This window comes from Lissotriton helveticus, chromosome 6 (assembly GCF_964261635.1).
Source record: "Lissotriton helveticus chromosome 6, aLisHel1.1, whole genome shotgun sequence".
Lineage (NCBI taxonomy): Eukaryota > Metazoa > Chordata > Amphibia > Caudata > Salamandridae > Lissotriton > Lissotriton helveticus.
This window is the reverse complement of record NC_136067.1, coordinates 144,145,468-144,166,398: the sequence shown is the minus strand read 5'-3', so window position 1 is coordinate 144,166,398 and position 20,931 is coordinate 144,145,468. Positions and strand designations below refer to the sequence as shown.

At 47.0% G+C, this 20,931-nt stretch overlaps 1 protein-coding gene across 1 annotated transcript in view; it reads right to left on the bottom strand.

The window, feature by feature from the left end:
• Positions 1 to 20,112, bottom strand: part of MRPL33 (mitochondrial ribosomal protein L33) — a 36,718-nt gene extending 16,606 nt beyond the window's left edge. The window contains exons 1-2 of the mRNA XM_078647502.1: positions 19,985 to 20,112; positions 18,371 to 18,389 (exon numbers count right to left, since the gene is read on the bottom strand). Coding sequence (XP_078503628.1) covers positions 18,371 to 18,389; positions 19,985 to 20,006 — 41 coding nt within the window. The 5' untranslated portion in view covers positions 20,007 to 20,112. The remainder of the gene's footprint in view (positions 1 to 18,370; positions 18,390 to 19,984) is intronic.
• Between the last annotated feature and the right edge of the window lie 819 nt (positions 20,113 to 20,931).

Below are 20,931 nucleotides of genomic sequence, written 5' to 3'. Positions count from 1 at the left end.
TAGCAATATCTCTATGTTACAGTTCCCACTGCAGTTTTTACACGGTCCTCTGCCTTAGCCTAAGGCGCCATCAGTTTACAGCGATCTGGGTAAGAAGAATCCTACCCTTATTTAGGGATACCACTGCATGTGTAGGTCTGTCCATACTTGTTTTGGCATATTTATTTTTTACAAAAAGTAAAAGCGGCCACCAATGTGCCACTCGCCTGACCCTGGAATTTGTGGCCCAATACACTAAGGAGCTTTGTGCTCCTAGCATACTTTGGATTTATCAATGTATCAATGCAACCATAACCTTCCTATAGCCCTCAAGGAAGTGTTAATCATGTACAGAAAGTATGCATGTATTAGTATGTTTCCAACACATGCCTGGAGGAGGAACCGGATCCCGGAACTGGATCTCCTGGAAGTGAAGAGTTGGGTCTTGAGTGACGGGATTACACTCAAGGCAGTTTCATGGCTGTACTGCACAATACAACACACCAGACAACCTCCGAAAACTACAGGAGAAATGGGAAGAATATAATGGAACCACAGAGGACATGGACTGGGAAGTGGCTCTGATGCATCCTAGGAAAGTAGCCATTAAAGCCATGTTGCGCTTTATCCAGTTCAAGGTCCTCCACAGGTCATACTATAACAGATCCTGTCTCCATAAAATGGAAAGAGCAGAGACCTCGATGTGACTCTGCTGCAACACAGACAAAGGCATGTTCCTTCACACGATCTGGGGCCTGTTGAGATACAAACATGGTCATAGCAGGAGAGCCTCACAAAGCCAAGCAAAGGACACTTGCTGGGCAGTTTCATGATCACTCTTTATCCTTTCACTTTCTCTTTTTTAAATTTGTAACATTTTTTACGAGGCGTTGCCCAATATTTGATTAACTTTTCATATGATACTTGTGGGTGGACAAGTCACTACAGATGTAATTTTAGAAGCTATGCAATATGTAAGCACTCTGTTTTGTCTTAGAATTTAACTTACATGAAATTCCGGGGTGAAGAGGGGGCATGCATATGTGACATCTACTTTTAGGTGGAATGTTCTACAGTGGGATAGGTATATGATTAGTGATGCTAAGTCTTGGCATCACTAATGAAGAGAAGAGGTGTGCTAGGACATGTTTTAGAATGTGATATTTATTTTCCTAAAATCTATAGGTCTTACATTATTTTACTTAACTCTTATTTTATATTTTTGAAATGTTTTGAGTTTTACAACATGGGTTATACAATCAACAAATCGTGCCATTCAACACACCGTATTGAATAAGTACACATATCAATTAGCGCCAAAGGAAGGAATATTGACAATTGCACGAGGTGCTGGGTCAGAAAATATCCCCGATTCTGATGCTTGAAGCAGCAAAACATATGTAGATGTGTCCGGTGTGTAGGTGCAGGGCACCCAACTGGGGTGTAGAGTGGAACATGGGGAGACTGCAGCAGTAGAGGGGAGGCGGCTGGAACAGTCTAGTGGCAGAGCAGCTCATTAGTGTAGGTAATTGATCTGAGCAGGGGCTACAATGGTGTGCAGGATATTGCTCCTGGGCCGTAAGCGTGTTTGAGCTGAGGGCCTTCAGTGGGGCTCTCCTGTCTAATGAGAAGGGTGCATAACGCTGGGGAGATGAGGCTGAGGTGGGGTTGTGGTGCTCTTTGATTTATTTTATTTTTATTTATTTTCAAGAGTTTTATATAGCGCTGACTAGACCCAGAGGTATCAGAGCGCTTTACATGTGCATCAGATCATAGTTACAGGTTACATCATAACAAAGGTTACATAGTTCTTAGAGCATGGCCACAGAGTTAATGGTAAATTCGAGATAAACAAAAAGCACAAATAGGTAAGGGGAAAAGCAGGCAAGGTGAGAGATTCAGGGGAGAGGGGGTAGGAGCAGGGGAAGTAGACAGATCGTGAGGGGGGAAAGAGGAGGGTAAGATGAGAGACACAGCATGAGAAGAGGAGGGGAAGGGTGATGGGTACACAAACCGGTAGACGAGTCAAGGTAAACGTCCAAAGTCCAGTAAGCTGTGATCCCAGGGGAAGTGGTATCAATACCCTATCTCTGTTGCGAGAGGCTCCCTTTGCGCAGTGGACTCTCTCAGAGAGGTCTCTGAGACTCCAAGGCCTACAAACTGGATCCTTCCCCAGAAAGGGGAGAGGGAGTGCTTTGGCAAGGGGTGCCATACCATACCTCAAGTGTGAGTGGCTCCCTTGGCGCAGTGGACTCATTCAGTGGGTTCACTGAGACTCCAGAGTATAATTATTGGATCTTTCACCAAAAAGGGGAGAAGGAGTGCTTAGTCAAAGGGCAAAAAGGACAGGGGGTAGGCAGAGTAGCAGGCAAGGGGAGAGAATTCGGGGGAGAGGGGATAGGAGCTAGGGACGAGACAATGAGGAGAGACGAAAAGAAGTCTGTCTAAAGACAGACTGGGTAGGTGACGACCAAGGAGGGAATCCACGGCCCATCTCCCCTATAACTAAACTAAGTAGCTCCATCGGGCGTCAGACAAAATAATTCAGCCTCAATACATTGAGAGAGGAGGGAAGGAGAGACATAAATAGAGGGCGGGTGCGGTAGGAGACTGCAGGAGAGACGAGAGGAAGTGCAATAATGTGGTTCAACAATATATAGGAAAAGATCAAACAAGTAAACATTATATCAAACAGTCAGCAATACATTAGGAGAGGAGAGAGAGAAGCGAGAAAGTAGTGGGGGGGAGGGGAGGAGGGAAAGTGAGGTTGGCTGGACCCAAAGGTATCAGAGCATTATACATGAAGATCAACAATGTATCATACAAGATCTACAATTATACAATACATAAAAAATAATAGGCAATACATTAGGAGAGGAGAGAAAGGAGAGAAAAAAGCATTGGAAGGGGCGGGGGAGGTGGGAAAGGGAGGAAAAAGAGAAAAGACAACAAGGAGAAACAAGAGGAAGTCTGTCTGAAGACCGACTGGGTAGGTGACGACCAAGGAGGGAATCCACGGTCCATCTCCCCTATAGCTAAGCCATGTAGCTCCATCGGGCACCAGACAAAATAGTTCAGTCTCAATACTTAGAGAGAGGAGCGAAGGAGAGACATAAATGGAGGGAGGATGTGGGAAGAGACGACAGGAGAGATGCAAGGAAGTCTGGCTAAAGACCGACTGGGTAGGTGACGTCCAAGGAGGGAGATTCCCGACCTGTCTCCCCTATAGCTAAACTAGGTAGCTCCATCGGGCATCAGAACAAAATAGCTAGATCTCAATTGACGAGGGAAAATTCGTAGATAAACAGGGTGGGGGCTGGGACAGGTGAGGGCATAGGTCATTAGCAGGAAAGTGGAGAAGAGTAGAGTGGGATATACCTAATAAAAAAGTCGTTCCAAGATGGCTGCATGTTTGACAGTGGTGATTTGGCTCAAATGCGTAGTCCTATCGCTCTTTCCATGAGCCTGTCTCTGTAGTTAAGGTCCTCTCTCTCTTACCATAGGTTGCAGTTGTTAGTCATTTGTTTCTTTTTAGTACTGTGTAGAGCGAGGTGGTCCTATGTCTTTGATTATGGCTCGGTGTGGAGAAGGAACAGCCCTCTCGATGTGGTTAGTTAAGTTTGCCATTTTGAGTGGAGGAGTATCTGGTATTTACACTGTGTGATCAAAATGGTGGCTTTATCATGATTAACGAGCTCTTGATGCAATTAATAATCCAGTGTTGGACTGAGCAGGAGAAAACGAACTAACAAAGTGAGGCAAAAATAAGGGAAACATCCAATTAAACAGATAAAAACAATAGGAGATCAGTGGGTCCGGTTCCATGAAACACGCATCGCTTAATGTTTAATGAAACATTGTGCAGATTAGAGCTCAGCGACCTTTTGACTAAGCAGGCACGATGTGTCCAAATTAACAATAAAACAAAAAGTAATCAGTGTGGCCGGATCCTTGCAGCATGCAACCATTTTTGTGGGTTGAAATGCGACCTGTTAAATAAGCAGGCACGATGTGACCCAAATACACTGAGTGCTGTCGCCTGCACCGATCCAGGATGCAAGAAGCAGGCGCCAGGGGGGAAAGTTTTGAGCGGTGATTATGGCAAGAGGGAGGGAAAAAATATCTGCATTTAGAAGCTGTGACCCTGCCAAGAAGATCATCGGGGGTCATGAAGCTGCGTCAGTCGTCACTCCTCATCGGCGATGGGGGAAAGATAGACTCAGGACTGGGGACTCGAGCTCCCATTGCAAGGGGAATCAAGTGACTGGGGGGAGTCGGAGTGACCGGTCCTGCACTGTACGCTCCTACTGACATGGGTTCTCACCCGGGGACTCCCGCTCTTCTTCTCCGCAGCGGCAGGTCCCCTGCAGAGACGGGACCGCCCCCTCAGCTACCCCAGACAATGCAGTGCTGCAACCAGTGATGCCTCCAGCGATGCGTCCTCCTCCTGGGACAACCTCATGCAAACCGGGTGAGGGTGTCCTACCGATTGCCTGCTGCACTGCCTCCAGTTACAGCGCCGACCCGGGGGCCCCAACCAGCCAGCAGCGATGTGGGCTAGCTTGGTCGAGCGGAGGGTCGCCACCAACGAAGTCCTGCTCCTGAAGCGGAGAACTCCTGCCGATCGACTCAGGTACAGTTGTTAGAATCCACATATCTGTAGCAATGTGGTTCCTATGTTCCGGTGCCTGAAGCAGCAGGACTGGCGAGGACTAAACAGGAATATTTCGACAACTTCGGTTCCCAGCCTGCGGAGCTCCGTTCTTGAGCTCCTCTCCGTTTGCCATCTTGAAATGTGAGCATAAAGCATATGATAGCACCTCTTTGATAGGGGTGATCCGGGCACAATAGGAAGTGTTAATAGGTGTCATTAATGGAGGAGGAGGTAGTCATTCCTCACGTGCTGCAGAAAGTGGGTGAAAAGGGTAGCCTCCTCAGGAGAAATAGGTCACTTCCGCAAGTGCCAATTCTCCTTGTAGACAAGGGCCTCCTCCTCCGTATCTTTCCGTGCAAAGTCACCACATGGGGCGCCCCCGGGGATCTCCACTGTAGCATGAGTGCACGCTTGCCCCGGAGAAGTGCCAGAGCTGCAAAGTGGATACGGACCCTATGCTGCTTTCTGCGTTTAAAAATACCTAGGGCGAATGCTTTCCATGTATGGATATTAGGCAGTTCTGTGACCTCCCGTAGCGTGATGTGTATCGACTGCCAGTTTCCCTGCAGGGTCAGGTAAGACCACAGCATATGCTTTAGTTCTGCGTTTGGCAACGCAGACTGCTGAGTTGTGCCTTGAGGAAGAAACAATTTAATTGTGCAGGGGCCAGGTAGGTCCAGTGAAGCATAAATAAATTTATATTTTTAGAGTAGGCATTTTCGAGAGACAAGCTGGGGGAATTCCAATGCTGTTCCCATTCTTTGTCATTCAGTGCCCTCCCAATGTCATTCTCCCACATGTTCCACAGCGCTGCAAGGGGGGCTCCAGTGAGTTCACGGATGACCTTGTATATCCATGTGATCAGGTGGCGCCCCTCTCCCATGGTAAGTATAGTATGCAGCACTGGGTGTACAACTGGCTCAATCTCGTGCGCCCCAAAGGATCTGCAAGGTGTATTGAATTTGGCTGTGGATGAGGATTTGCCCTGGTGGGAGGCAGTGGTCTATGGTAAGTAGTTGGGAAATGAGGAGGCGTCCGATACAAAACACGTCCTATATGGTAACCAGATATTGTTGTCTCCAGCTGTGTAGTTCCCAGGATGTGTAGAAACCCAGGAAGCGGGGGTGACCTATAAGAGGGAGTCCCAGAGCGTACGCAGGAGTGCCATACGTGAGACGATGTAATCGGATCATACAGGCGCGAGCTACCGACAACTGCAGGGGTGAGGGGTACGGGGGAAAGATCTTGGGGACAGGGGCAGAGGGCCTGGTCCACAGCTCGGGTCTCCCATGTAGCGCCCAGCTGTCCAACATGACAGCCACTGTAATTAAGCCGCTAGAAAATACACTTCTAAGGAGAGGACACTCGCTACTCCTCTGCCCACAGGCAGTTGTAATTTATTCAGGGCAATGTGGAGGCGTTTTTCACCCCTTATCAGGACACAAAGCAAAGAGTCCAACTCGCCAGAGAAGGTTTTTGGTGGAACTATGGGAAGGTTCGAAAAAATAATAAAGGAGATGAGGGAGAATGACCATTTTTATTAGCGCTATATTACCAATGCGGGCAAGGGGCAGGCTCTTCCATAAGTGCACTTGGGTTTTTGATACCGGCCAGGGTGGCCCGAAGATTGCCTTTATATAGGTCTAACAGGGTATGAAAAAGGTGCATCCTAAGATGGCGACTCGCACCCCCACACCAATGGAGTTGTGTGTCAAAAAAACGTATCTTCTGTGATGGCTGGTCAGAGCAGAGTGGGAAGACGGGCTATCTCGCCCAGTTCACCTGGAGCCCAGTAGCTCCAGAGAATTCAGTCAGTTAGTCATGCAATGAGAAAAGGTGAGACACTATGTCCTGTAGGTATAAAAGTAAATTGTCTGCATACAGGGGCTCTTTTACTTAACTCTTATTGCACATTTGTTTGGAAAATGTAGGAAAGGGAGCAAAACAATCTAAAGTACTAAATTATCAGCAGGGCTTAAAATCAACAAAGAAAATGTACTTTTGATTAAGTCATAGAAGTTAGTATTGGGACTTTTGATTAAGTGATAAGTTTGTTATTAGGGCAGAGGGTAAATAATGAGGAGAAGGGATCTCAGAATGGACGCTGTTACACAGTAATTAGGCTAGGCAGATTGAATCTGAATTAGAGAATGGCAGTAATGTTAATCCTTCAGTAGTCAAACATCTCTATTAAGGATTGCCACCCTAGCGCATGTTGGGCTGGTGAAGAAACCTACAGCTCCACTATCAGGGCACCAAGTTGCCCTGGATACTTCAAATAAAATGATGGAAGAGTAACCTCCAAATTTAGGGTGACCAATTCATCACCATGCCAAGCAATGAAAGACCAATTTACGGTTTGGCAAACGTCCATGGAAAGAAAAGCTCTGTCTGCCTTAAATGCTGTGAAATACCCTCCATCTTATTAGAGAAGCAAAATATGTGGCCACTGTTAGTGTAACTTCACTTTAGGGGTAGATTCCCAGTGTCCGTGTGAATGATGGAAATTGAATCTTACAACATTATTACTGGAAGAATATCCCCTCTTCACGTTGTTTCTCGCGTAGCAGAGAATTCAACATTTTGAAGAATTCTTCAGGACATCACAGCAAATAAACAACAGGCAAGCATATCTCTAGCCAATCACAGGACAGCGTATTTTTCTGAAACCCAATCAACATCAAGAGCTCTCTTAGATAATCTAATGACAAGAATTTCTGCAACCAATCTTAGGTCATCACATCACACTTTCCCAATACAACCGCACTTTTCAAATTTCATCTGCTACGGCTTGCTCCAAGGTTTACACATCCCCATATGGAGTTCCCCATGGATCGATCCTCAGTCCACTGCTCTTTAATCTGTACGTCAGACCATTAGCAGACATCACGGAACAAGCCGGCCTAACACTCTTCACTTATGCTGACGACTTGCAGATTATTTTCTCCCTCTCCAACTCTGACCCTTCTGCACCCTCTCTTCTCCAACAGGGTCTCAGTAAAATATCTACCTGGATGAAATACAATCTCCTTAAGTTAAACGGTGAAAAAACCGAAATACTGATTCTAGGTAAAAATAAAGACCTTTGGAATCCTCTGCACTGGCCAGCTGAGATGGGTAATCTCCCAAAGCCCTCCTGCCATGTCCGAAATCTAGGAATCCTAATTGACTATGAACTGAACAGCAAACAGTTAAAACCACTGCACTTTGCTTTACCATCTTAAAATGGCTTAGGAAAATTATTTGGATGCTACCCGCCACCACCCAAAAAAATGTGGTCCACGCCCTCATCACCTCACGACTTGATTACGGGAATGTACTGTACCTGGGATCTAATAAGGCAGTGACCCGTAGACTGCAGTTGGTACAGAATTCTGCAGCTAGGCTCCTCTGCAGGATTCCCAAAGCCTCCTCTACAACTGAACATCTGCGTGGCTTACATTGGCTCAGGGTGGAGAACCGTATTAAGTTCAAAGCCCCGAGCTATATGTACAAAATCAAAACTGGCACAGCACCTCAGTATCTTCAGTCACTTGTCCGCCCCTATGCTCCCACCCGTCATCTACGGTCTGAATCCAAGTGTACTTTCGTGGTGCCTAGAGTCAAACTGACCAGGATTTGGGGGGAGATCTTTTTCTTATTTAGGTCCGTTCCTCTGGAGTACTCTCCCCATGGCCTTTCGTAGGGAAACCGTCTACACTACCTTTCGTCGAGCTCTAACGACTTGGCTATTTAATCAATTATTTCATTTGACTGCCCTGCTATTTCTCAGCACAAAGTTCGCCTGGCGCCGGGAAACCCTTTTTGGGTAGCTGTTGCGCCTTACAAATTCAAATAATAAATAAATATAAATAAAACATAATATGTTTCTTCCTAAACGAATGGTTGCGAGCACTTCACCAATACTCCACTCTGCTCATATTAATTACAGGATAGAAGATACATTCTAATTAAGAAATAATGGACAAGGACTTCAGTTGCCAATAACAGACTGCAGGAAAAACCTAGATCGGAGTTGTCCATCACACACAGAAGGAACAAAAATGTAGGCACCACTCCCTCTGCAGATTACCCCAATTCCTGCGCCAATAAGACGGCAGCTTGCGGAGGCACAGGCAAAAGTCTATAAATCTTGAATGAGAGTTACAATCAACCAATGGCTGATGAAATTGGGTCATCAATAATGTGAATTCATGCTTACAACAGAAAGTTGCTGCTATTGTTATAATTACTTACCGGTAATCTCCATTACTCTTAGTCCTACTCGTCCTCGACCCAGTCATCACTAATGAGGTATTCCACTTGACAGGAAACAAAACAGGAAACACTTTTAGGCTCCACCCACACTCCTGCCAGGGGCTATAAGTACATAGCCAACAGAAAGCACATCCTGACATACCAAGCAACAAAGGCCTGAACAGGGAGGGTGGGAAGTATGACTGGGTTGAGGACGAGTAGGACTAAGAGTAATTGGCATTACCGGTAAGTAATCATAGCATTACCTCTACGTCCCTCGTCCTCGACCCAGTCATCACTAATGAGGCATACCAAAGCAACCCCACAAGCAGGCATTTGGCAAACCACACAGAGGACATAGACCAAACACAAAAGTGGAGTGCAGCAAGTGAAAAACATTATTAAACACACAGAATCGGGGGGGGGGGACAACCCCCACAGCACGCAACACACCACAACCAAAATTGGTTCCGGTCAGACAGAGCACAATTCAGACGATAGTGCTTCACAAAAGTAGAATCAGAAGCCCAAGTCCCAGCCCGACAGATCTCATCAAGGGAAACCCCATGAAAAGCAGCCCAGTAAGCAGAAACACCCCTAGTTGAACGGGCCTGAACCCTAGAAGGGCAAGGCAAACCAGAGCCCTGATACGCCAGAGAAATAACAGCCTTGATCCAGCGACCCAAAGTAATACAGGAGGCAGCCTTACCTCGACCACCCAGACCAAAGGTCACAGAGAGAGTCAAATAACGAAACCCCACCGAGCGAGCAACATAAATAGACAACGCATGATTCACATCCAGAGAGTGAAGCAACAACTCAGCAGGCGAGGAAGGAGAAGGACAGAAAGAAAGAAGAACCAACTCATGAGAGGCATGAAAACGAGAACGAATCTTCGGAACAAACCCAGGATCCAAAGAAAAGACCACCGCGTTATCCAAGAAGCGTAAAAAGGGAGTGAGCTCGCTCAACCTCTGAGCAGAAGTAACAGCAACCAGAAAAGCCACCTTAAAAGAGAGGAACTTAAGGTCACCTGACTCCAAGGGCTCAGAAGGAGAGGACTGCAGAGCACCCAGTACTAAAGAAAGATCCCAAGGAGGAACCGGAGAACGAGCAGAAGGAGAGGAGAGAAAGAAACTCCGTAACAACCGAGAAACCAACAACCCATCCGAAGACGGGAGTAAAGTTGGAGCCCCGAAAGCCCAAACAGCAGCCCACTACCCCTTCAGAGTAGACAAGGCATAGTTCTTCTGAAACCCATCCAGAAAAAAACTGAAGGATAGAAGTGATAGGGCAAGACACAGGAGACAGACCAAGCCCCGAACACCAGGAGGAGAAAGAATCCCAATGTTTAGTGCAGGAGGACAAAGTGGACTTTCGACAGGAGCCCTGCATCACAGTGATGAGGTGGTCAGGCAAACCCCGGAACCCAAGAGACCTCAGTTCAACCTCCAGACCGCCAGAATGAGAGGGACCTCAGGGGAGACGGGTAGCGGGGTAGAATCCAAGGAGGACCCAACGCCAGACTTAACAATAATGGGAACCAGGACCTCCGAGGCCAGTGAGTCAAGACAGCCACCACCCAGGCACCCACCCGCTGGACCTTCAGCAAGAAGGCCGGAATCAGGGGAAAAAGGAGGGGGGGGGGGGAGGCGTACAGCAACCAACGGGGCCACCGGAGAGACAACGTCTCCACCTCCCAAGCACCCAACTCCGGAGTCCGGGAACAAAAGAGGGGAAGCTGCGCATTGGTCCTGGAGGCAAATAAGTCCAGCTTGGGAGTCCCGAACCTCCGACAGAGCATCCGGAAAATCCTGGGGGAAAGACACAGTGTCAGAGACGACGGAAACCTGCGACTTAAGGCATCTGCCACCACATTGTCCACACCCCTGATATGCTGAGCAGAGATGGCCAGAAAATGACACTCCGCCCAACCCGCAATTGCACAGGCCACCAGATCCAAAGAAGGACTGCGAGTACTGCCCTGGTGGTGATGTAAGCCACAGTAACTTAGTTGTCGGACCGCACCAGGACATTGCACCCCAGCAGACGACCCTGTAAGAAACGAAGAGCACGGTCCACCGCAGAGAGTTCCCTCCAATTGGAGGACCGACAGGACTCCGACCGGAGCCAACGAGCCTGAACAGCCCACTGACCCAGAGTCGCCCCCCAACCGGACGCACTGGCATCAGTCGTCAACACCAATAGAGGAGGCAGGTGAATCCACATCCCCTTGGAAAGATTGGAGGAATCCAGCCACCAATGGAGAGCGGACACAACCTCCAGAGAAACTGGCACAGAGACAGCATAGTCCCGAACCGGAAAAGGCACCAAACGTTAAAGATGCCACAGCAGAGGACGAAGATGAACCCTGGCCCAGGGCACCGTGAAGACAGTTGCAGCCATATGACCCTGAACCTCGAGCCACTGAAGGAGGGGAGCTGCAGCCTGGGACAACAACCTCCACAAAAGGAACTGAAGGCGCAGAAGCCGGGAATCCGGAAGAAACATCTTGTCCAGGACTGTATCGAAGACGGCCCCTATGAAAGACTGCCGAGTGTCAGGAACCAGATGGCATTTCAGAAAGTTCACTAGAAACCCATGCTGCTCTAGCGTACGAATGGTCAAGGACAGGTGCTGAGACAGGACCGCAGGGGAAGGAGCCTGGAGCAGCCAATAGTCCAAGTAGGGATACACCGACACACCCAAGAGGTGAAGATGGGCCACCAAGGGAGCCACCACCTTGGTGAACACACGAGGAGCGGACCGGAGACCGAACGGAAGGACAAAGAACTGCCAATGATGACCCTCCAGGCAGAAGCGCAGGAACCTCTGATCCTCCAGAGCCACGGGCACATGAAGATAAGCATCCTGGAGATCCAGCGTAGCCAACACCCAGCCGGCCTGAATCAAAGGGATCACCCGCTGCAAGGTCTCCATCTTGAATGGGATTTTCCGGACAAACAAGTTCAGACTCCGGAGATTGATGACAATCCGAAAACCCCCTGTGACTTTCGGAACAAGAAAGACAACCGGATATGTCCCCAAACCCCACTCCAACCAGGGAACGGGCACAATCGCCTTCTTGAAGAGCAAAGTGCGAACACCGTCCATCAACGACCGACGTCGAGACTGGTTCAAAGGCGTTTGAGTCCGTACCACTCCAGAGGGAGGAGGAAGGGACAGAAACTCGATCCGATACCCCCGGACCAGGACATCCAGCACCCACTGATCGGAGGTCGTCAGACGCCAAGCAGAAAGGAACAAACTCAGCCTCCCACCAACCTCTGGCGGAACACCAGTGTGACCAACCTCGGGGGCGACAGTCAGGAACGTTGCAGACCCTGTCCAGCATCACAGGGGGCTTCTTCTGGAACTTCCGGGGAAAATCCCTACCAGCACCTTTCAGGCCCTTAAAGGAGTACTGCTGAAACCGGGATGGCTGTCGAAAGGACTTGGCATGAGAGAAAGAAAAATCCTTACGAGAAGGCTGGCGACAGAAGGAAAAGGAATGTTTCCTCTCTTTGAACACTTTATGAAGTTTATCCTCAAGAGCGTCCCCAAAAAAGATGAGGGCCAATAAAGGGCAACCGCAAAGCCATGGACCTCTGTGCGGCGTCCGTATTCCAACCCTTCAACAACAAGTTCCGACGAGCAGCAACAGAGGAACCCCAGGACAAGGCAGAAGCACGCACAGAATCAAAGGCAATGTCCGAGAGAAATTCGGTCTGACGTTCCATGGATTTCCAGCACATCCGGACAACTTCCCCCCCTCCTGCATCGTGGAAAACAAAGTCTTAAAGTCAGTCAACAGTGATTGCGCGACATAAGCCCCATAGACACCAGAACGGATTGCAAGGTGAGAGCCAGCATAAGACTTCCTCAACGCAAAATCAATCTTCTTATCCACACCATCAGAATATTATCATCAGCCATAGAAGGACGACCAACTAAACTGGCGACAATGGAATCCACATTCACCAACTCAGGAAACGATTCCTCCATGTCCTGCAAAGGATACAGTTTGGACATAAAGTGCGGCATCATGATGTGATCCGGATCCTTCTATTCTTTCAAGAGGGCATCCATCACAAAGGGATGGATAGGAAGAGAAGTAGTAACAGGCTTCCGAAATTGCGGCAGAACAGCATCCGAGGAAGTACTGGCCACAGCATCATCAGGAAACCCCATGTTCTCACGTACATGAGAAAGAAGGTCAGGCAACAACTCCTTGGAAACATATTTGCCTTTCAGATCCACCGCCCCCAAGGAAGAGGCATCAGAAAAATCTGAAGAAGAAATGTCCGAATAGAGACCAACACCCCCAACAGAATGACCCCCAAGAGACTTCTTGGAGGACTTCAGATCAGACAAAGTCTCCAAAATCAGGTGCTTCAATCTGCCGTTATCCAACCTGGCCCGCTTCACCGCAGGGGCAGAATTCCCACTGCCAGCAGGGGAAGAGTAAGAGGAAACAGGAGACATATGTTTACGCTTCTTGTGATGTTTCCCCATCATGAACACCAAACACAGTACCCAGCCGCACACAACCAACACAGGCAGGAACCGACCAGAATGCGACCCCCCCCCCTACTTTTAAATAAAAACAAGCCTGAAACCGACCTCAATCAACCGGCAAGGGAAAACAAAAGCGAGGCTGGAGGGTGCGTGGCCAAACCCAAACTTCAAAATCTCACCCACCACGGCCGCCGAAGGCCGATAGACTCGATAAGGCGTCAGCGTGAAGGCCATGGAGGGCCACGGAGCACCATGGAGCAGCCGAGCACCCGGAGCCCACCCAGGCGCACCACATTTGCAGCGGCACATAGGGCAGCAGAACGGAGCACTCGGAAACCAACCTGAGTGCTCCCAGAGACCCGCTGCACACAGAGCGCCCGGACCCCACCATGGGCGCCCCACAAAGGCAGTGCCTGAGCGGCCCGAAAAGCAGCACATCGGAGCACCAAGAGCCCAACCCGAGTGCACCAAAAAAAAGACCCACCGCACACGGAGCGCCTGGACCCCACCCCGGGGGCTCCGCAAAGTCCGTGACTCAGCGGCACAATAAAGAAGCAGACCGGAGCACTCAGAACACAATTTGAGTGCCCAGAAAAGGCGGGCTGCACAGGGATCGTCCGGAGCCCAACCCGGACGCTCCACAGAAAACGCCAAACACAGGACTCCACAGACAGCCCAAGGCAGGTCGAAAGAGCTCAAAGCCCCGAACCAGCTGCAGCGGCCGACAAGCTGGACCACAGCGCAAGGAATGTGCAGCAGGGAAGGACTCACCCGACAACAGGACCCCAGGAAACCAGCGCAGCCCAGCAGAAGCGGTAACCAGGAACTCGAAGGAGTCCAGGAAGCCAAGCAGCCCGACTCAAGTAGTTCCCACTAAGGTCCATGAGCACCCCCAGAGTCCAGCAGAGGAGGAAACTACAGGACAACACGAAGTAAGTAAGTGCCCAGCACCTACCCAAGCGTCCCCGCGAGGTCCACCGACAGGAAACAAAAAGGATGTGCTTTCTGTTGGCTATGTACTTATAGCCCAGGCAGGAGGGTGGGTGGAGCCTAAAAGTGTTTCCTGTCAAGTGGAATAACTCATTAGTGATGACTGGGTCGAGGACGAGGAACGTAGAGGTAATATTCTCCTCTATGTATACATTGTGTAAGCTGTTGTGACTCAGTCAAATTACTCTGCGTACAGAATTAAATCTGATTTTGGCAACAACAACAAAAAAAATCTGAAACGCTGGAGGAACTGAAAAATCTGGGTATAAAAACATCAAGAAATGAGCAGAGAAAAAAAGACAGTTAAAATTACAGACCAAATGGTCTGCAAGCTAATTGAGGTGGTCATTAAATTAATGGTGTTAAAACAGCAACACCTGTTTAGGATCAAAGGAGGTGTTCTGTTTTTGAATTCATCTGGAATTTTCTGTGAGTTCCACTCACACATATTTCATCTTATACATTTCTACATGGCCCACTAACTTTTCTACCATCATTCTTCTGCGGTGATTTTTAGGGAAAGGAAAACACCCAAAACTGCAATGAAGAAACTCCCAACACCCCAAAGCAAAGCAAGGTGTTAATTTCTAAAGTGCAGTACCTATCAAGGTGCAGTCAGATTGGCAAACTGAGCTGCACAAACCTGCAGCCTCTCATGGATCACGCTCGAGGCATATTAGTGACCCTCTCCCATTGAAGATAGCCTCACCCGCTAAGTGCATAAGAGAACATAACCTTATCCCCATCTCCACTGAGTAATACAGAAGTACAGCAACAATACTAATAAAGGTGAAAAGGCTCTGAAAATCTTTATGGTTTAATAGCAAACTCAAGATGGCCACACAACATCCATTTTGGAACGGGTGCAAGAGTACATGCATTTTCACTATTAAACAGCTCTTCAAAAGGGATGCACTAATTACTCAATGGGTTTTTAATTCTCAGTTTAATTTGACTGTCAAACACGTCTGTGCCCTAATCCCAACAGCTTTCTTTTTTTATTACAATCACCTTAATTTAGAAGGAAACCTCCCAACATATTGTAGCATGTAGGAACCACTCACTATCCCAGCCAGAACCAAAATCCACAACCATAAAGGAATATTAAAAACACCGACACATCTTGGACTATTTCTCAATTTGGCTCATGGCTAACCTTATTCTATACACTCTAGACAGAGAAAATAAAATTAAAAAATGTGTAAAAACTCAAATCGATGCACCAAATATGCCTATGTAATGCAATCAATTTACTTCATTCTTTATACAGTACTGTGGTCACTGAATAAAATCCACAAAACCATATTGCGGAAACACAACCGATGATGTTGATGCAGTTAAAAAAGCAATCTTACAATTGAGCCCACATTGGTCTTTTGCCAAATAAATTATCTATTGGTATAAAGTCTCATCAGAAATCATCAACATTATTGTCTCAGAAGCCAACCTATCACTAAATGAGCTCAATCTACAAACTCTCAGTACAAATTCAAAGATTTCCAGTAAAAGAATCAGAAGATTAGATGGTCAATACAAGAGCTTTCCATAAAATATTATGACCAGATTAAAGCTTGAGGTCCAGCCATCTACTGCCAAATCTACGATCATTATAAATCAAAAGCAAGATTGAATATTACGAACTACCATGCACAAAGTCTGACTCATAGTGGACCCAGTTTGTCAATTATATGAATATCTGTTAGAAACAAAATAAATGACACTGCCAGTCACTTTGGGAGGGATGCCTAAAAACAGAAAGTGCCCTGATGTTTCAAACCCTCATCTAGAATTATATCATTTTTTATTAAGTTTTCTCTTCATCGTCATAGACAGTTCACACTTTTTCCAGTCACATATTCTCTGAAAGTCTTGTCTCTACTTCGCTTTTCACTTTTCTCCAGTACATCCCATGCATGAACTCTCATCTCATATTTAAATCTGTAGCTCCCAGCCATATAACAGGAACAGTATATTTCGGCCAACTCTTTGCCCACCTTTTCAGATAATATCTTTGACGGAAAGCGTTGACTCTTCCTTGGATTTATCACAGCAAGTTGTAGCTTTTTGACCCCAGACTCAGCAGGATGATCATGCATATGAGCTGGTGGTAGTTTTTTTTACCAGGACTGAAGCACTAGATGACGATCTGAGGTCTGGAGGGGCAGACCAAGCATAACTATCGTCAGCTCCCATGGTTAGAGAGAGCTGATCATGGGGGCAGGTGCCAGGGAGAGTTGGCTACTGGCCTCTCCCAACAACACAGGTGAAGTGAATTGCAGGGCTCCTCCACGACATTAAAGAGATCTTTTGTAGAGGGCCAGGCTTGTGGGTGTTGGGTAGAGGGGACAGAAGACCTCTTTGAAGGTAAGGGAGTTTCCTCTGGCCTTATCTGTCTCATTGTTCACTTGAATTGTTATTCCCCACATGTTAAGAGGTAATTAAGTGGGGCGACCTCCCTTTCTTTTATACATTGGTTTTCTGTCTTTCCTGACAGGAGATTCTAAGATCTACCCCACCGTACTGCTCACACTTCAAAGTGATAAAGACCTTTGCTGGACCAATCTATGCAGAATAAGCAAAAGAGACAACTGCTCCGAATTGGTCTCAGAAGTAACTGTTGGAATACATAATCAGTATCTGCAGCCTCTGTACAAAGATAGGGTTGAAACTTATAGACGGTGTGCCAAGATTTCTTCACCAGACATCGAGACCTCCACACCAGTGGTGACTGAGAAACGCTCTTCTGCTCCAGGAATTCCACCGCTCAATACCCTTGCAAGTTTGGGACTAAAGCTTGGGAAACTTCGACAAGATTGCCAAGAAGGGATACCCACATCACGCTTTGAGGAAGAGAACCGACTGACTGCTCAGGAGCAGAACTGGAAGTGATCCAAATTGAGGAAGACATCGCTCACAAGGACAGGGCTATAAAGGAACGAAGGCACGACAACCCAAAGACGCCCACTATCGCATTAACAAAGGATCTGTTCTGTGAGGTTGAGGTACAGAAATATCGAAGTTACCCCACAATGTGAGCAGATCTGTGTAGATGGAGGACACTAAGAAATTTGTGTCCTACAGAGTTTTGTTGCAGAACTAAGCACTAAGAAGCCATGCAGTGCTAAGCAAGGTCAGATTGCTGTCCAAAGTCCTCACAAAAAAGAATTAGGAGTACCGGAAGAAAGCCACATTGACTAAGAAGACTGCATCCACAACCAAGTACTCATCAAGCCCACAAAGCATAGGTACCTAGCTTGTTTGGGCCCAAGGGAAAACCAAAAGCGCAAGATCTGAAAGCCACAAGTACAATAACTCCATTGCAGTCTCAATTAATGCTAGGGCTACCTCTGCACACCTCACACCATCGCCAAATACACTGCATGCGCACTAGTTAGCAGGGCTAGGGTAGGATCCGCACTGATCTGGCTCTTGTGAAACATGTGGTGCACAGTACCGCAGGTACAAGGGAGTGGCATAAGGTGACTCCTCATTAGTTACAGAAAGATTTGAGTATGAATCTGTATATTTATTGTTTCTGGAATTATGTACAATTATTTGAATTAAGTCAAAGATTTTTAAAAGAAAAATCGTTAGCTGAATATTAAATTATTAACTGATAATTGTAGTTTATGGAGTTCCTAATCCCCATCTCCTACCTCGGTGCGTAAGCCCTGGACTGCTCAACTTTGCGACTGTGAGGGTCAGGTGCTAAACTGGTGCACGGTATTGGCTCGGTCGTAAGGCTAAACCCCAGGCCAATACTGGTAAAAATCTCTTATTGTCACAGCCTGAACCCATTAAGCCCCGACTTCACTGCCCACAGTTGTCTGGAAATGGCGCAAGAGTCTATACAGAAACACAGGGGGTCACAGTTCTACTGATGCAAGATGAAAAAACATTACTGCAAACGACATGCAATGCAATCTGCTCTTTCACCTAAATGTATGTACGAATCCATCATCTTTAGTCTACACATATTAAAAACATACTTACTTTGCTTTGGCCTTGGCAACTGTTTTTTTCCAGGTGCATAGAAGAGAAAGAAAAGAGATTATTTCACAATCTTTTATGAACAGCATACTGCAAATACATATCCGCATACACAAGTAACAACAGGAATAGGTTTGTGCATCTATTGCAACCATTAGTTCCAGCAGTCATGAAATTTGAGAGCATAATGGCTGGCTGTGGCCACGAAGATGTGAGCAGTCATTCTTTATAAGAAAAAAAAGCCTGAGAGAGGTCTACGATTGTTAATACGTACACAGTAAGAATATTGCTGGACTATTACACCCGCCTGCTTTTTTTTAAATCTCTCTTCATCCTTCAGGAACCACTGCTGCATCTTCAGGATCTGAACCTAACTTACCTACATAACCATTTAATGTGCAACATGTTGATACTTTAGTATCTTCTCGAACACCTTCCTCTCTCAGTTACCCCAATATCAGTCCCTTTCTCCTTTCTGAAATGTCCCGCTCTAGTTTACCATTTGTTCTTTCATTTGAAACCTGCCTTTTTGGTAAACATTAACTCTGTTAACATTAAGGTTATTTTTGTTGGCTGGGCCTTTTTTTTTAATCTTGTTTGCCATGTAATTCCTTCATTCGCTTCCAAATGACCCATTTACGTTTGGCTTAAGAAATGTTCTTTTCAGTATTCATTCATGCTAAATCCCTTTGGAAATATAAGAATAAGGCACCTAAGTACACTAGCTGGTGTGCCGGATTTTGCGTCGGATTGTACAAGAGAGAGCGCCATGCAAGCATCGTGGTTAAGGAACAGAGGTCGCCACGCTAATATGGCATTTATTATTTTCTTTGCTGCCCCTAGTAGAAAGACATATAGAAAATATTGACTAAATAAGTTCAGATAGCTTCTAAATTCCTTATGCTTTAGGCCACTGAAGGTAACTACTTTGCGTGCGGTTGTTCTCCCTATTATAGAACAGAAAGCGGTCACTCACAGTGACGTTAGCCAATGGCTGAAGTCGAATAACCAACACCTGCCCCATGCTGTAGAGGGCAGAAGAAAATGTTAATAGGACAACAAACTACCAAAGAGAGAACACGGCTTTCTGGAAGTCCATATAGTAAGTATATAATAAATATAAGTTTATTATAATCAAAAGGTTATGGTTATGGCTAATGTCAGACGTAAAAATGAAGGACCACAACGAGAATGCTGCTTGGGGGTTTGGGCACTAGAATAAAGTGCGCACCAACGAGTCCCACCCTCCTGTGATAACATCCAATGTAAAAGAGGCAAAGTCGTGTATCGAGAGGTTTGCAGGTTGCCCCCTTCAGCACCTCTGTGGCGTGTACCCCGCCTCTAACGGCGGCTACACAGGACGCGGGCGGTGCACCGAGAGGGCAGCCAGTACATTTAGTTTCAGACCACTTCTGTATATGTAACAGGAATCGCAGAGCTCCCAAAGGCCCCTTAGAAGACCTGAGCCCCACAGAAACTGTGATAAATATTAACTGGAGCTACCGCTTTAAATTTAACCCTCCAGACCGCCTGACACGAAGGATGCTTCCCACCGAGAGCCTGTCATTGAGGGTGCATTTCCGGGGCCCCTGATTGTTTCCTTCTGCCATCACTTACAGTTCACGCCGGTTAGAAACATGCCTCACTTTTCTCCTTACTCCTCACGGTCACTGCGCAATATGACAACTACTTCCGGGTCAAAGGACAGCGCAGGCAGAGACAGCACGTACTGAAGAAAGAACGCTCGTTCCGCGTCACAGCCGTCCGAGAAAGCGCATGCGCAATGCAACTTTGTCACTGTATGGTGCAGCATTACTGGCCCCCGGAGCTTCAACGTGGGGTCTGGGAATTGGACGAGGGATGGGAACGAGTCGTGGGGGTCGAGTTGCTCCGTGATGATGGTCTGATGAGCGGGAACCAGGAAACATAAAAAAGCGCAGTTGAAAAGAGCCTCAGGGTAGTCAGATCGTGCCTGAACAGTCTTGTGTATAAAGATGAGGGGCAGGACGAAATGGATCTCAGGTGGTGTAGGCTGGGGTGCTTTCAGCTGCACCCCATTTAAAATCCACACCTTTACCTGCGAGTGACACTGCCCTAATGGTCTTGTGCAGCAAATACCTGTAGCCACATTGCTAAAAAGATTAATCTCTCTATGTAGTGAGCATTTTTCTGCATTCAAAGTGCAGTTTGTCATTGTTATTCCAATTTAAATGTGCCCTTTGTTCAGAGCCTGCACGCCAACGATGTGTAAAGTGTCTGTCTGGTGAGAGAGGTCAGCATTGGGTTACATGGGCCAGGGTGACTTCAATACTTTTAATGGGATGCAAAAAGGAGGGGTGGGGGATGGGGGTTAGGGAAGACCTCTAAAAACGGTGTGGCCATACAGCTTATTTTTTGTTTTGTTTTTTATAGTTTTATATAGCGCAAACTCAACCCGATGGTATTGGAGTGCTTTACACAAACACCAGTTAAAATTATTTTTTGGTAGGCACAGGGAGATTAAGTGATTTGCCCAGAATCACAGGATGTTCAGCCGACACCGAGACTCAAACCTGATACACAGT